Source organism: Vulpes vulpes, chromosome 5, assembly GCF_048418805.1.
Source record: "Vulpes vulpes isolate BD-2025 chromosome 5, VulVul3, whole genome shotgun sequence".
NCBI lineage: Eukaryota > Metazoa > Chordata > Mammalia > Carnivora > Canidae > Vulpes > Vulpes vulpes.
The window spans coordinates 56,235,454-56,251,601 of record NC_132784.1 but is presented as its reverse complement, the minus strand read 5'-3'; the positions used below and the strand labels follow the sequence as shown (position 1 = coordinate 56,251,601).

The following is a 16,148-nucleotide window of genomic DNA, read 5'->3' as shown; positions in this document are numbered from 1 at the left end:
CACCTGGCAAGATGCTGCTTCTTCTTCTGGGATGTATCATATTAGTGGGACAGGATGCTTTTCTGTCAAATGACACATCTGCAAGCCCAGTGTTAAGAACTTCACTTAGAAAGTGGGGTGCTGGGATCCCTGGGTGGCTCAGAGGTTTAGTGCCTGCTTTCCGCCCAGGGCATGATCCTGGAGTCCCAGGATTGAGTCCCACATCAGGATCCCTGCAGGGAAACTGCTTCTCCCTCTGCCTGTGTCTCTGCCTCTCTCCCTCTCTGTGTCTTTCATGAATAAATAATAAAATAAAATTTTAAAAAAAAAGAAAGAAAGTGGGGTGCTTCTGGCCAGAGATGGAGACAGAGGCACTTTGCCTGCACCTCCTTGTTCCCACCCCACCCCCTGCATCCACAGCTCATGTTTTCAGACCTTAGGTGAGGGAGCAGGGCCTCCCCTGCTCCCCGTGGCGGCCTGGTCCTGCTTGGAGGTGGTTCAGGGTGGGCCAGGCAGCCAGGCCTGCAGTTGTTATCTCCAGTGTCTGCTGTGAAGCACACCCCCCCATTAAGAATTGCATTCCCTTTGCACACTGGCTGGTTTTTATTTTTGCACTTGGTTATAGCAGGTCTGTGGAGCTTTAATTATGCTTCTCTACTGTCAGAACGCTTTTATCTTAAACAGTCTTCAGAAAGACTCCCAGGAGAGTCTATAATCTAGACTCTGGTGGTGGGACCCGGGGTGGGGGTGGGGGTCCCTGCCCCCACTGCAGAGGCCCCCGCACCTTCAGGCCCAGAGTGACGAGGCAAAAAAAATTAAAAACAAGCAATAACAATAATAAAAAAAAAAGCCTCCCTTACAGAAAAGCACACTGGACCTTTTGTTCTGATAGTATGTGACTAATTTAATACCTTTAGGGAAAATGAGAATCTGGCCCAGCCTCAGGTCTAAACAAAGGTAACAGGCTCTGCCTCCTGTTTCTTCGGGTCTCCTGGAATCTCTGCGCCGGGGGGTCGAGCGTGTTCCTGCCCAAGGAGCTGGCGCTCTGAGCAGTTCCCGGTGGGCAGCCCCGGGGACGACCGGCTCGGAGGCTGGAGTCCACTGGCAGGTGGGCAGGCACGCCCTGGGGGTCACGTGCTCACCTGCAGAGCTGCCTTCCGTAAAAACCCCGAAAGAGCAGACCCGCACCATCTGCCCTCCCTCTGGCAGAAGCGACTCGAGAATCAGAATTTAGGAAGACTTCGGGGTGGGGGGTGGAGAGTTAATGTTCCTCTTACTTCAGTTTCGAGCCCTGGGCTGCAGGAGACCGTACCACCTTCTGGCGGTGGTTGGGCAGTAGGGGCTTGGGGCCTGCAGTGTCAGGTGACTTTCCTGGGCTCCTGCAGCCCTCTCCGTATCGCAGGATCTTCTTGACTCTAAAGAATGGCGCGGGGCTCCGGCTCGCTCGCCCTAGGGGACGTGAGCTGCGGTGTGCACAGCCTTGCCTGACCACGTCCACCTGTCCCGGTGAGAGAGGGCCCAGGATAGGGCCAGTCGTGGGATTCTAGATGGTACCATGGCTTCAGTGTCTTGGTAATCTTGAAGATACCACAAGATGAAAATATATGGGGGGTGGGGGGGGGGGAGTGTAAGTTAGAGTGTGAGTTAAAAAACAACCAGAGACCAAATAATTGAAGATTTCCTCCATTTTGTGGATTCCTGCTGCTTGCTGCCTTGAGTTAGAAGCTAAGGATGAAGCTGAACAATTAGGAAAAACAGGGTACACTGGTGCCTTGGGATATCTGGGCTTATTTTTGGATAATACTTCCTAAAGGGACTGTAAGCTAGAAAAACCGGATTGCAGATCGCTCAAGAGAAAACGGTTCAGCGCACCAGGACAACAGCGCTTACAGCTCCTCTGAATTGTGCCATTGTACATTTAGATGAAAGTCACCAAGTGTCCCAGTGCCAGCATCCCCATCACTGTGCGGATGCCCCGTCCAGCCCAGGGAGGTGACTGACTGCCCCGTCTAGGACTTTGTCCGTGCACAGTCCCTTCTGCCGCCAACACCAGACGATGCTGCAAGTGGGGCTCCCCGAGGTGCACGATCCAGGGGGAGACAGGGCAGGGCCGCGAGCCGTTTGTGAGCCTTCTGGCTGGTGCCTGGGTGCCTAGGAACACTCATTTCTAGCCGCTTGTACTTTAGCTCTCAGAGCCCCACCATTTCCTTAGCAGTCGTCTACACTGTGGGCCCTAGACAATATTCAGAGGCAGTGATTCTGGGGGTCTCCTATGGGGCCTTTGAGACTCTGTCTGGGTCTGTGGTGTATGATGCCCATCACAAGGAAGTGGCATGGATGGTAAGCTGGGAAACCATGTTTTTGAACCAGGAAAAATCCTAGTTCCTTGGGTGAAAAATCCCAATGATAGAGGACAGACTCATCAAATCAGTTCTGTTGGGACTTTGTGGGGTTCAGGGCCATTGATGGGATCTTGAAACAACTCAGACAAACTAGATTTGTACTCTAGGTTTTGAACCCAACTAGATGTGCCCCCGGAATAGATGCTGTGAAAGCCAAGATTTTGATGAGTGACACCAGTCTGATCCCTCAAAATGAAGAACAAATTTTTATTTTCTGCCCAAGGATTTGAGGATGTCACATAGAAAGAATATATGTGGAAAGGGGTTCACAAAAGCCCCTCTGTGGGGGTATTTTAGTAGCTGGCAACAGAGTGACAACCATGAGTCCAAAGTAGAAGTGGTGCCATGTGTGGGGTTTGGAGCCTTTGCAGGGGCAGGAGGAGCTGGATCGGAGTCTCAGGCATGTTCAAGACCCAGCCTTGACCTCGCCAGGAGGTCCCTCAGCAGGGCTGGACATCACGGCCTCCATTTGGGGTGGGCCTGGGACACAGAGGAGGGCCAAGAAGTGACCCAAAGGCATTCCACAGCCCCTTCTTCTGAGATGACACCTTTCTTGTTCTCTTGATACCAAATCCCTTTTCTTTCTTTAGTGAAATTGTGAGCTCGTTATACAGTGGGTGTGTGTTTTCTCTTAATATGCCAGCAAGGTCACAACTTGCCCAAGTCCCAAGACCGAAATGTGAAGGCCCATTCCTTCCGCCCGTAGCATTCACTATTTCCCCGGCCCGTGAAGTGTGGACACCCATTGAGACGGGAATAGCGCATGGGAATAGATTAAACCAACAGCAATGACTTGGGTGGGCTAAGTATCTGCTGCACGTGTTTGGGTGTAATATTGGCAAAACCCCTAATTGGCTGAGTGATATTCATTTTTCATTGTTTCCATCTCATTGGAGATTTGACCGGCCGTGAATTTGAAATTTTATTAAATGGCCTGGGTGAATCGCTGATCCCTTTGGTGTAGCGTTTTGAGATTTCCACTCATAGAAGAAAACATAGAGTTTGCACTGTCCCATCTTATCAGTAGAAGATTCTTATTTAATTAAATATAATAGAGTGACTTGCATTCACACAGGTGATTTCTGGATCATGCTTTATTCTGCTTTGGTGAGCAGTGTAGTCATGCTCTGAGTAACTAAATAAATACTCTTATTTGCGTTGACCTGAGAGCCTCTGGCATTGGAAGAAAGGCGCAGACCCAGGGGGCAAGCTGAGGCCGTGCCCACAACGACCTCGCCCACAGACTCAGCACACTGTACGGCAGCATCTCAAGTCCACCCAAAGAGGCAGAAAGTGCTGGGTCCCAGTCCCAGCGATGACATTTCCACAGGCAAGAAGCAGACCCGCACTGCAGCGGGCTCAGGATGCTCTGGGTCTTCCAGGTTGAGCTCTCCTCCCAGTGACCATGCACAGTGAGTGGAGGTGAGGGGGAACAGTGCACGCAGTGCTGTCATGAATAGGTGAACCTAGCTATCTGGACAGAGACCGACTCACTCCACTGACCTGTTAAAAAAAAGCAGAACCAGGTGCTATCCTCTGCATTCTTATTTATTGGGTCTGGACTGTGGCTTGACATCCATATTTTTCTCGTGGACAAGCACACATACACACGCACACACACAGAGGTGATTTTGATGGAAGTTATTCAGGAAATTTGATTTCCATGGGTGTAGTGGCCTAGAGCAAAAGATATATGCTCTACATTAAAAAGTAGTAATAAAGGGGCCCCCAGGTGGCTCCAGTGGTGGAGCATCTGCCTTCAGCTCAGGTCATGACCTCAGGGTCCTGGGATCGAGCCCCACATTGGGCTCCCTGCTCAGCGGAGAGTCTGCTTCTCCCTCTCCTTCTGCCCCTCCTCCTGATGGAGATCTCTCTCTCTCTCTCTCTCTCTCTCTCACTCACTCCTTCAAATAAATAAAATCTTTAAAAAAAACAAATAAAAATAAAAAGTAGTAATATTTAAATATAGGACAGTCATCACTTTGTCATGACATTATTTGAGATAATCTTAGGAGTATTTGGGGTGTGTCATATTCTGGGTACAGGTGGGGGAGTTTTCTGAACAAGCATAGAGAGTACATTCTGGGCTTCTAAACCCTCAGGGGTGATACTTCTTGCCAGAGTGGCAATACAGTGTTCAGGATTCCTGAACTCAACTTTTTTGGGGTGTTTAACAGTCATTACCATGTTCTGCAGGTGTGGGTGAGCGGGGACACGTGTGTAAGGACACAGCCCCTCCCACCTGCAGAGCGCCTGGGCCCATGGGCACATCTTGGTCTCTTGATTGCAAGTGCAGGTCCTAGCTGAGCTCTGGGCTCAGGGCAGGCGGCTTTTTCCTCATCACTCCCTCTCTGTTAAGCAGCTGTGATCCACACGTAGTGTAGCCGCCAATTATCTGCAGTGAAACTTTACCCTTGGATGCAAATGCCTAGCTGCGGCTAAAGCCAGTCAGGGCAGGAGAAGACGGGCCACGAGGCACCCAGAGCTGCGATGTGCCGATTGCAGATCTGGACTGACATCAACTCCTCCGTTGATTCCTATTTAACTTTTCTATATCAGTTTCCTCTGTATGAACAGAAGGGCTCCTAGAATGATCCGCTTCTAGGATTGTCGATAATGCATGCAGAGCACCCAGCATGCAGGCAGCAAGGGCCTCTGCTCCGGGCTCCATGTGGCCAGCTGTGGGACGGGGTGGGGGCACTGAGTAGGAGCTCAGCCTGCCATATCCTACCGGTGCCGCTGAGAGGGGCCTTGCGAGATTTAAGGCAAGAACGTGGCTGCGTCTCCCCGTGCCAGGGCAGACCCTCCAGTCAGGGACCTGCCTAGGACCGCCAGCTAGTTAGAGGGGTTCAGGCTGGTCTCTGGGGCTCCTCTCTGCTGTGCCTCGCAGACCTCTGATCATCCTTGGCTCTGACTCTGGATGCAGCTGGTCAGGTGCCCCTCAGTGGTCAGTTGCCCTTCAGCGGTAAGGTGCTCTCACCAAGGTCAGGTGCTCTCCCTGAGGTAGGTGCCCTCCCCGAGGTCAGGTGCCCTCCCCAAGGTCAGGTGCTCTCCCCGAGGTCAGGTGCCCTCCCCGAGGTCAGGTGCCTCCCAGCAGTCAGGTGCCCTCCCCGAGGAAGGTGCCCTCCCCAAAGTCAGGTGCTCTCCCTGAGGTCAGGTTCTCTCCAATGGATCACAGAGCACAAGTGGACGACATGGCTTGTCAGGTCAGTCCCACTCAACGAGCTGTGGTCATTATGAGCACCCAGGCCTAACACTTGAACTTGGAGTTTGTGAAAGAACAAGCGGGGAGACTCCATTGTGTATTCTGGTAGCTCAGAGCCATGTCAACTGATTAAATCTAGAATATTACAAAACGTCTCATAACCAGAAAAAATTTGATTATCCGACTGAAATCCGTTTCTAAGCCAGAGCTCCTTAGACCTGATGTAGAGCCCTTCAGGACTGAAGGGAAGTCTTCACTTAAAAATAAGAATATCAAAAGCAATTTAACAGCTGCCATGCCAACAGCTAAGTAAGTTCTTCTAGCAAAGAAGGGGCAGGAGGGCAGGCGGAGACGGGGCGTCTACTGTGTCCCTCTGGAGGAATGGCCCAGCCGACATCGGCGTGTCAGTGATCAGACGGTTGTGCCGGGCACCTGTGCAGACTCACTGTGGGGTGAGGTAGAGGCCAAGCTCGGCTGGACCCCGCAGACTCACGGCCGCACTGTGCCGCTGACCACCCTGGAGCTGCGTCCCAGAAGCTCAGCGCAGGTGCCCAGCGCAGGCCTGCGGGTTAGGACATGGACCAGGGGGGCCAGCAAGCCCGTCCTGGGTGCGCATGGCACTGAGGCCCGGACCGGGGGCCTGGACTGTGCCCAACCTTCCAGCAGCAGTGGGTAAATGGAATCCCAAGAGAGGAGCTGGGCTCTACAGGACCGGCAATGGCGATGTAGCAAGACCCCGGCACAAAGTGGCCAAAAGAGAAAAGAAAAAGGAAGAAAGTGGTTGTAGTTGGTCACAAAAGAAAGACTCCCAGGGGCAAAGCCACAGGCATTGGGACACCCCGCCTGCCGGGGACAGAGTGGGTGGGAAGGGGCCTGACTCCCAGGGGTAGGAGGGACCGCCTGGCTTAGGTCCGCATCTGTGAGCTCCCTCAACAGTAGACACGGCGCCCCGCAGTGTCATCCTCTGATTTGGGGGTGTCTCAGCCCCAGGAGCCACTCTCAGGGAATGACGTCTCTGTTCCACAGAGATGTCCCAGGAAGCTATTCCGTGATTTCCGCAGCATCGTTTTCAGAAGTTCAGCTCAATTCCCACTAAAGTTCTCTAGAGGTCGTTCTAGCAATTAGATGGAGGTGAGCCTTTCTTTCTTTCTTTCTTTCTTTCTTTCTTTCTTTCTTTCTTTCTTTTTTTTTTTTTTTTTAAGAAGTTTTATCACAAATTCCTGTAGAATTTGAACCATAACTGAGCATTATAAGTGCATGTTCTGGCCAGAACCAGGTCCATGCCTCACAAATTGTGTGCTGAATGCTATGCTCCACAATTACGGTCTAAACAGAAACTCCACATTGGGCTTTAATTTGGTGAAAGCTGATATTAATTGACAAATTAAAACTGCGCTTGTCGCTACCAAAAAGGCTGCACATCCACAGATTCCGACCTCTCCCCATGCCCCTGTGTGCTCAGAGGAGCTACTTTCAGGACACGGATGCCCTTCTCCCTGCCTCACAAACAGCCCTATTCAAGGACACAAAGCCCAACTGTTATACAAATATTAGTATTCAGATGCGCTTGTGTTTTGTTAATGCGTTTAATTTTGTACAATATAGCTTTTGTTTCTCTTCCACATTTGCATTAATTGATATTAGCCACAGAATATAAAGCACAGCTAGAAAATCAGCCTCAATTTCTTTGTCAACGTATAAATTAGCAGCACATCCCTGCAAAAATCCACAGTTTTCTGCTGGCCATGGTGTTCTTCACATTGCGTCTTCCTGTCGCCCCGATGCCGTGAGACATTTGGTAGACACACTATAAGTAATGTGTTCTTAAGGAGTTGGATTCCGTCAGTGGTCAGGGAGGACGTGCCATGCGCTAAGTGATATATTCCCAAAGCATTAGGCGTAGCCACCAACTGCTGTCTCTTCGGGGCCTAAATGAAGTCACGGTGACCCCGGGTGCCAGGTGTCCCTGCCATGCACTTTGTCCCTGGTGGGCACTGAGGACATATGCTGGAGTGACTCACTCGACCTTGGAGACGCAAGTGAAGGTGGTGTCTGCCTAAAGAGTGTCATTCGGGGGGCAGCCTCCTGACCACTGCGGTTCTATCAAAAGAGCATGAAGTCTTTTGCCCTTTGCTCTGGACGTGTTAGCAAAAGCGTGTGTTGTAGAGACATGCACTTCGAGAACACGTGTGACACCCGCCGCACTGCAGCTCTGTGACCTCACCTCTCTCTCCCGTGGCCTGCAGCCCCACCCACCTGGGCCCACCTGCAGGTCTCTCCTGGGCGCCCTTCCTGGGCTCTGAGGCCTGTGCCATGTTGACTGGGCCCCTGGGCCTTCCTGGCCTCTCGTTCCCCCCACCCCTGTCCCTGCTGCTGACCTCACACTGGCCTCTCCTTCACACCAGGCCCTCCAGCTCCAGACCTTTCTACTTCTCCCCGCCAGACCCGCGCTGGGTGCCCGCCCCTTGGCAGAGGCCCTCAGCTCCGCCCCAGTGTGTGCCGTTGACCCCTCACGCCATCCCTCTGGGGCCCCTGAAGCCCCTTATCCTGCTCTGTTGTCTTTTCTATCACAGGTTGATAGGAAATTATACATAGTAGTTGTGTCCTGTGGCTGCAACAACAAAGTACCACAACCTGGGTGATTTCAAACAACAGGAATTTCTTCTCTCATCTGGAGGCCGGGAATCTGAAACCAAGGTGTCAGCAGGGCTGTCCTCTCGCCACCAGCTCTAGGGGAGGACCTGTGCCCTGTCTCTTACCTTCGGGTGTTCCCACGTCACTCCCGTCCCTGCCACCATCCCAAGGTCCCTTCCCTGTGTGTCTGTATCTGTATCTTTTTATATCCCCTTTGTATCCCCCTCTTTTTATAAGGACACCAACCAGTCACTTGGTTAGGCCCACCCTCAGCCAGGACGACCTCATCTTACCTGGATTATATCCACAAAAGATCCTATTTCCAAATAAGTTTACATTCACAGGGACTGAGACTTAGGATGGGGACCTGCCTTTTTGGGGGATACTTCATTTCCTAATATTCATTTCCATTAATATTTATGAGACAAGGACCACATCTTTTTCATCACTGCAGCCCAAACATTTAGCTCAGTATATGATGGTTAGTAAGTGCTCCATAAATAATGAATGGGTGGCCAGGTGGATGGATGGGTGGCTGAGTTGGTGGTTGGGTGTGTGAGTGGATGGTTGGGTGGGTGGATGGATGGTTGGGCTGTTGGGTGGGTGGTTGGCTGGGGGTGGGTGGATAGATGATTGGACAGTTGGGTGGGTGGGTAGTTGGGCAGGTGGATGGATGGTTGGGTGGGCGGGCAGATGGATGGGTGATTGGGTGGGTAGGTGAAAAGATGTGCAGCTGACCTGGTTAGTCACAGGTCAGTGACTGGATCAGTAGCTGGATTGGTAGGTAGGTGGCTCAGCAGATAAATGGGCAAGTGGGTGCTGTTGCTGGTAAATGTCAGTGAACAGATTGGTGCTGGTTGGGTGGATGGATGGATGGATGATATTAGAGGAAAGCTGAGTAAACCCACATTTTCTATAGATATGTAATGAAGGGGGGAGTGAAGTAGGGTGGACATACCCTCAAACCTAACTTGTAACTTGAGAGCAAAATGGGTGTGTTGCCATTCTGGAAGGAAATGTGGTATTTTCCTGTACATGCGTGAAAGCTGGGAGAAGGTCATATGGCTCACAGAATACGCCATTCCCACTTCACACTTTGTAACTGGGGCTGCTTGCAGAAGAAAAGCCAAATTAAAATACCCTGAATAAGCAATTCTCTAATGCAAGAGGCCTCTTGTGGAATCTGGAAACTCAAGGATTCTAAATGCCCCATTTCTTTAGGGCATGAATTGCAAAAAGATGTGGGAAGTTCCATTTTTATCGAGAACACTGAAAACACCTTTGATCAAACCACTGCTCCCGACACGCTTAGCTTGTGCACCAGTGGAGTTGGAGGGATTCGATGTCCCACAGAGGCGCCTGCAGCCCTGGCCCCTCCACGCCCAGCAGCAGCAGCGGCGGCGCCCAGGGGTGACTGCTGTGTCTGCTTGGGCCTCCTCAGCAGGAAGCTGGGGTACGCTTTATCTAGGGCACCACGTGTCGAGTAACTGAAGCAGCCCCTGGGGTTCCCCGAGACAAGACCTGCAAGTAGGACGCTCAGTCCAGGTTGGGTCCCACCACGAGTGATCTGGGGCTACCAGGTAGCTTGACGGCCCCGGGCGCGCATGCATTCTGTGGGTTCCATAGGACACAAGCAGGTCCCCAGCCCTGGAAGAAAGCCGCATTGTCCCTTGCTCTGCTTTGCACGGCCCGTGTTCATATCTCACTGTTGTTTGCAGGGGAGGCAGATGTGGAGCAGAACAATGGGACCCCCTCTCAGGACACAGCGGTGACAGACTCCAAGCGCACAGCGGACCCAAAGAATGCCTGGCAGGACGCCAACCCAGCTGACCCAGGGGGCCGCCCCCACTTGATCCGCCTCTTTTCCCGAGATGCCCCGGGGAGGGAGGACAACACCTTCAAAGACAGGCCCTCGGAGTCAGACGAGCTCCAGACCATCCAAGAGGACAGCGCAGCCACTCCCGAGGGCCTGGATGTGATGGCGTCACAGAAAAGACCCTCCCAGAGGCACGGATCCAAGTACCTGGCCTCAGCAAGCGCCATGGATCACGCCAGGCATGGCTTCCTCCCGAGGCACAGAGACACGGGCATCCTTGACTCCCTCGGGCGCTTCTTTGGCGGTGACAGGGGTGTGCCCAAGCGGGGCTCAGGCAAGGTGAGCTCTGAGGAGTAACTAGGGGCGCACACAACGTGTGTCCACTTTAGTTGACAAGGAAAAGGAAGGAGAGTGAGCAGGTGAGCTAAGCCCCGGCGGGGATGCTGTCTCGCTGTCTGTCCTCGCCAGCGATGCTCACCGGCCACAGGCGCGGGCGGGGGGCGGGGGGGCGGGGGGCCGGGTTGCTGCTTTGCCGCATTTCCACGCAGCTCAGCCTCTCCCCCGTCCTCGCAGGGGATGCCATCAGGATGTGGCTCAGGAATGCAAGGACATCCTGAATTCCGCATCCGTAGTGGGGCCCGGCACGGGCACCGCGTTCTAGGGTCACCGGCATCTCACGCTTGGGGGCTTGGTGGCTGATTCGCTTCTGCGCCCACGCTTTTGGGTTCGACGTTGTGTTGTGCTCACTTTTCTTGGTGTCAGCGCTGCTAGCTTCGTGTTGTCTTGTAGCTTCGCGTTGTCTTGGAACAATCATGCGATTGAGGACTTTTGAACAAACTCAAGATTGAAATTCGCCTTGAGCAGATATGTCTTTTATCTGAGTTATTGAGGGGCAAGGGGTGGAGGGATCCTTGAGAGTGCCTATGAATCGAAACTGTATTACTTTGTTATTCCATTAATTTGAATAGAGGATCTGTGAGCTCTCATTATGTAATTATGTAAATGTTCTGTAGATAAAAATTGTATCGCAAGGGAAAAAGCTCCCATTGTTCCTGAGTTTCCAGCAGTGGCTCCCGGAGTCGGTGTGAATGGGGCATCTGTGGTGACATCCCGTCAGGGAGCTGAGTCCCGAGTGGCTTTGCCGTAGCAAGCACATAGAGTGCTGTATGCCTTTTCCGGGTGTTGCCTGGCTGGGTCATTGTGGAAGCAGAGGGTCTTTTGGGGAAAGCCCGGGTTTATTGGCTGTGCTCACAGAACACCTAAGTTGTCACTTTTCCTCTGGCTGCGTGCGTATCATGCTGACTCTGAAAGTCTTGGGAATGTAAAGAGGCTTCTGACCTGTGGTTTCTAAAGGGGTCTCTAAAACTTGCTCAGTCTCTAACTACAGAATTTAGAATTACTGCTGATTGTGAAATCATTGAGCGATTTGTGTTTAAACAAAGGCAGTTTTGCCACGCGGGAATTAGGGGACATGGCGGCACAGGAGCTGGGGATACCGCAGGTGCTGGTCGTGAGGTCCCCAGCATCTGCCCCCAGGTGCCATCACTCACATGTCACTGGTCATGCCTTCTCGTGACTAACACTTGACGCGTCCTAAGTGCTGATGGCGTTCACCTTCTGCTTGGTCCTTTCAGTGTCTGTGTTTGTAGACATTTGCTTTTCCTTTTGGGCAGCCTTGTGTCACCCCAAAATGTTGGTCATCTGACCTATTTCCAATGTTGATTTCAGTCCGAGGTGCTTTTTCAGAGCACGGCTATCAAGCCACACCAGACCCTGGCTGCCTGTTGAGTCTTGCTGTTACTCTAAGTGCTCCACATGCATGCAGCACCGCCAGTCCGAAAGCTTAAGCTATTCTGCGTAACTCAAGGAACAGGAAAAATATAATTACACTGGGCAGAAAAGATTAAATTGCTGTATAGCACATATTACAAAACAGGCTTCATTTCAGTGGTAATGCTCTAAGTCAAAATAAAATTGCGAATGCATTTGTATCAATCGTTGTGACTTTATATCAGAATGGATACATATACATAGATATGTACGTGCATACGTGGTTTTTTTCCCTTGGTATAGAATTACAACCTTTGTTACTCTAAGGCTCTTCTACTCTTTCATGCTTTCAAAGAAAAGATTCATCGCAGAAGTAGGCATCCACTTTGCAAAATAGTGTTGCCAGATTATCAAGGATCCAGAGAAATCAAAATATTTTCACAAGATTTTTAAAAATGAAAACAATGTCTAAACAAGTTGTTTTAGAACTTTTTGAAGTTTCAATTCTGTTCACTATCGAATGTTGAATAAAGAAGATTTAAAAATGAACAGCCTTGCCTTTTGATACCAGAGAAGTTTGCACATGTGGTCACGTAGGTGCCGTCATGGGTCGCGTCTTTGCTGAACGTGCTGCGTTTTATTTTATTTTATTATGGATTCTTTGCTCTTAAACACTGGAAATGTGAGCTAAAAACCCTCTCCGCCCAGGCATGCGCCCAGCTCAGCCCCAGGGCTCTGGGGTGTTCACTCTGTGGGCTGCTGAGGGCTTCCTGTTTCGTGTTGGCTTAGTACTTGCTGTGCGCTGTGTGTAAACCCACAGAGCCCTCGTCTCATATAGAAAGATATCTGGATCGAAGCTGGAGAAAAGAAGAGAAGCAAAAGGCCCTGATGATCCTCCCTAAAAACCCATTTCCTGTTTCCACAGTTTGTCATTCCCGAGACAAATATAGGACCCTAAAGGGCACCCCCAGGCCTGCACGACCTTGAAAGGTGGGTGGCAGGGAGCAGCGGCTCTGCTTGTGTGTCTGGAGTATGCTTCTCCTGATGGAATTGCGCCGGGCTGGATGCAGGGCCCCTGGGGGAGGGGACTGTGGGTCCCTGGGCCGTCTGCTGCGCCCCAACACCCCCCACCCCATCCCCCCAAGGCGGCATGGGGCTCCCCACCCCCAGGTCGGCAGCAGCCCCCACCCATCCTCGGAATGCACTGATGACACCCACCCCTGTGCGGCCGGGGCACTGACATTCAAGCAAAGCGCATTATGAATTCCTTGAGGAGGCATGTTCTGTGAGAGCCCTAAATGCAGAGTGTGTTCCTGGAGAATGTGCTCCTTGGTGGCAGGAGGAAACAGGGCTGTGTTGTTGCTTCCAGAACAGGTTTCCCAGTGCCCTGGAATGTGGGGCCTCAGTGGGAACAGGCAGCCCTGACCGGGAAGGGTAAAATGCATGTGCACTTTGGGGACCAGGGGGTCCACCAGCTGCTGCCAGCCACCCCACCCACTCCCTGTCAGACCCCACGGCCCACCGTGACCGAGCCCACACAGCTGCAGTGGCCCAAACCCTGAGCCCTTTGGAGACCACCCTTGTTCCTTTTTATCTGGAAGGAGTGAGGCTTTATGAGGTAACCAAGCTGGACACAGTGATGCACGCCAGGCCGGCCCCAAGGAAGAAGGCCTCGAGAACTCACCCCTCGCAGATTGCTCCAGGCCAGGGTAGTTTAAAGGCTATTCTCTGGTCAAGCCAGTCCCCCCGATGCCCGCACCTATCTGTACCGACTCTCCAGCCTTGCTCCATTTATAACCTGCTGTTCTCCGTATCCCATCATCAGCACTCAGGATCATTTCTGTGCCTCTGATTTGATTGTATGGGTTGAAAACCGTTTGTCATTGACTGCCACGGGGTAATACTTGTAAATTAATCACCATATTCTGTTCCCTGGGTTTCCCCCCTCCACTGCCTTTTAACTTCATTTAATGCATTTTAGTCCTACCATCCCTTAATTCTTCATTGTCACCCAGTTTCATAGCTGTATTCTGTAATCTTGGGAGTGTAGCATTCAGAGGCGGCGGCAGGGAGGGTCGCGGCAGGAAGCCTGGGGGGCGGGCCATGTGGCACCTGTGAGCCCCGAGTCCCAGGCTTGCAGACCCCCGCACACCCACTCAGTGGAGAGTTTCGGCCCCCAGGGGCACAGCCGTGCACATGAACCCAACCCCAATCTGCGCAAGTCCGAGAGGTAGTGATGTGACCATTTGGGGCCACAGCTCTTTCTAGAGAACCTGCAACCAGGGCAGGTATATTTCAAACACTACTTTTTGAGCTTTCCCACAGGAATTTCTTCATGAAGTGTTTTTACTCTGATAGATTCTCACCAGTAGCTTTGTCTGCCGGGCCACTGGCAGTTTGCTGTGCCTTCGCACTGTCCCCGGGCCCTCGGCCTCCAGGGTGCGGTGGCTGCAGGAGGCAGGAGCTGTTAGGGCGTGTGGCCCTGCACTGGGAGGTCTCTCCACGTCCTCTGCGTGAGCGACACGTCCGTGCTTTATGTCACCGTGTTTGACAGGACTGCCTTCTGGTGAGCATCTGCCTCTTTGGTTTCGTGATGCACTTTCGGTCCGTGTACATTTCTTCCTTTTGCACCCGTTAGACATTGTCACAGACCAAGGGTGCTGTGCTGACTGCACTGGAATTTCGAACTTGCCTTCTCCAGGATCCATCCTCCATCCCTCTCCTATGAAATGCGTTTCTTACTGGTGTTCTCGCGGGCTCCTGACATGACAGCCAGCAGGCGAGTGTGAGGCCCGAGCGCCTGCCACCACGACACACACAGGTCTGTGTCTCACTCGGGTGCTTCTGCATGAAGACACTGAGGTGTTCCTCTCCACGGGCAGCTCGGCGTCCTGGCCTTTCTGTTCTGGCTGTTCTCATCCTGTTCCATGTGTTAGTCTCTGGGGGTGCCGTCCCGTGCTGGCAGGGACACCTGTGCACGGCGTGGACTCTGCTGTGTCTCTGTGTGTGCATGTGCACATGTGTGGTGGGGATGCGGTCTGCTCAGCACAGGGAGGCCCACCCCGCCTGGGTGCCCTGCTGAGGCTGTGTCCCAGGGAGCCCGAGAAACCCCCAGGGAATGTGGATGTGGAGGTGGGCCAGCTTGTCCCACAGATGCTGGTGAGCATGAAGGTCATAGATAAGGTTGGGTCGAGGATGAACTAGAAATAAAAGCGAACACAGGATTAATGGATGTGGTCACCTGCCCAGTGTGTTGTCAGGAGATGCTGGTCCTCGCTCACCTCCTGCCATGTCTGTTCATGCACATAGAGTGACAAGCGTCGCTGATTTTCCTTTTGGTAGAAGGATTAGACGTTTGGTGACAGGCGAGGCTGCCTGGATGGTGGGGAGCAGGGCCTGATGCGGAGGCCTGTGTCTCAGGAGGGGAGACGCCCCAGAGCTCCCGTGAGCCTCTAAGTACCATAGACATCTGTCCTTAAGCTCTGGCTTCACGTGGGAAGAGCCTCTCCATAGGTCTACACTCCACTCTCAACTGCCCCGAAGTCCAGCTTTGGAGGACACAGTATAACGTTGGGGAGGGTCGCAGAAGCAGGGACTCTTCTGAGGAAGCCCCATGAACGAGGGCTCCTCCGAGGGGCACTTCTTGCCTCTATCCCCTGGCCCCCGTGGGCACGCCCAGTCACGGCACCTGTACGGGAGGTCAGGTGAGCGCAGCCACTGGGTGACTCGTCCCTCTGCCTTTGGTCCCTCTGCCATCACCCTTAGGGAAGACACGCGTCTCCCCCTCACCTTCCCCTACCAGGCTGGGCGGCCTGCCTTCCCAGCCACCCCTCCCCGAACTGCATGGCCAACAGCCTGTGGAGCAGCCTGGCTCGGGGGCAGCTTGACCCAGGCCCTGGGGCTCCTGGAAACACCTCCAGGAGCTGGTCCCCTCTGTGAGGACAGACAGTGTCTCAAGCAGGGAAAACATAAATTAGAAAATCCTTCCTTGCCTTTGGCCAGGGTATAACACGGACTCGGCAATGGTTGTGGGGGTGTCACACCCACAGAGAAGACCAGGCCTTAGCAGAGCCAGGGCCACCGCAGGCTTGCCCACCAGATGCCCTTTGCACACAAATACACAGTCACCGTGCTCCTCTGGTACCTGCCTTGGACTGAGGTCACTGCTGCTTCTTGCAGGTGTAGAAGCTGCCTCCTCATGTGGGGGGCCAAGTGTGGGAGGGACAGCCACACCGGACCCCCCACGTCTGCCTCCGGAGACCCTGTGTTTACAGTGATTTTCCTTGGCCCACTCACATCCTTCTGTGTCTTTACCACCATCACTCCACACTGAACCAACCGG

The 16,148-nt window shown here is 52.7% G+C and overlaps 1 protein-coding gene across 6 annotated transcripts in view; it reads left to right on the top strand.

The window, feature by feature from the left end:
- MBP (myelin basic protein) overlaps positions 1 to 16,148 on the top strand; it is a 115,405-nt gene that overhangs the window by 72,312 nt on the left and 26,945 nt on the right. For all 6 annotated transcript variants that reach the window (XM_072760183.1, XM_072760182.1, XM_072760184.1 and 3 more), the window contains exon 4: positions 9,939 to 10,375. In XM_072760183.1, coding sequence (XP_072616284.1) covers positions 9,939 to 10,375 — 437 coding nt within the window. The remainder of the gene's footprint in view (positions 1 to 9,938; positions 10,376 to 16,148) is intronic.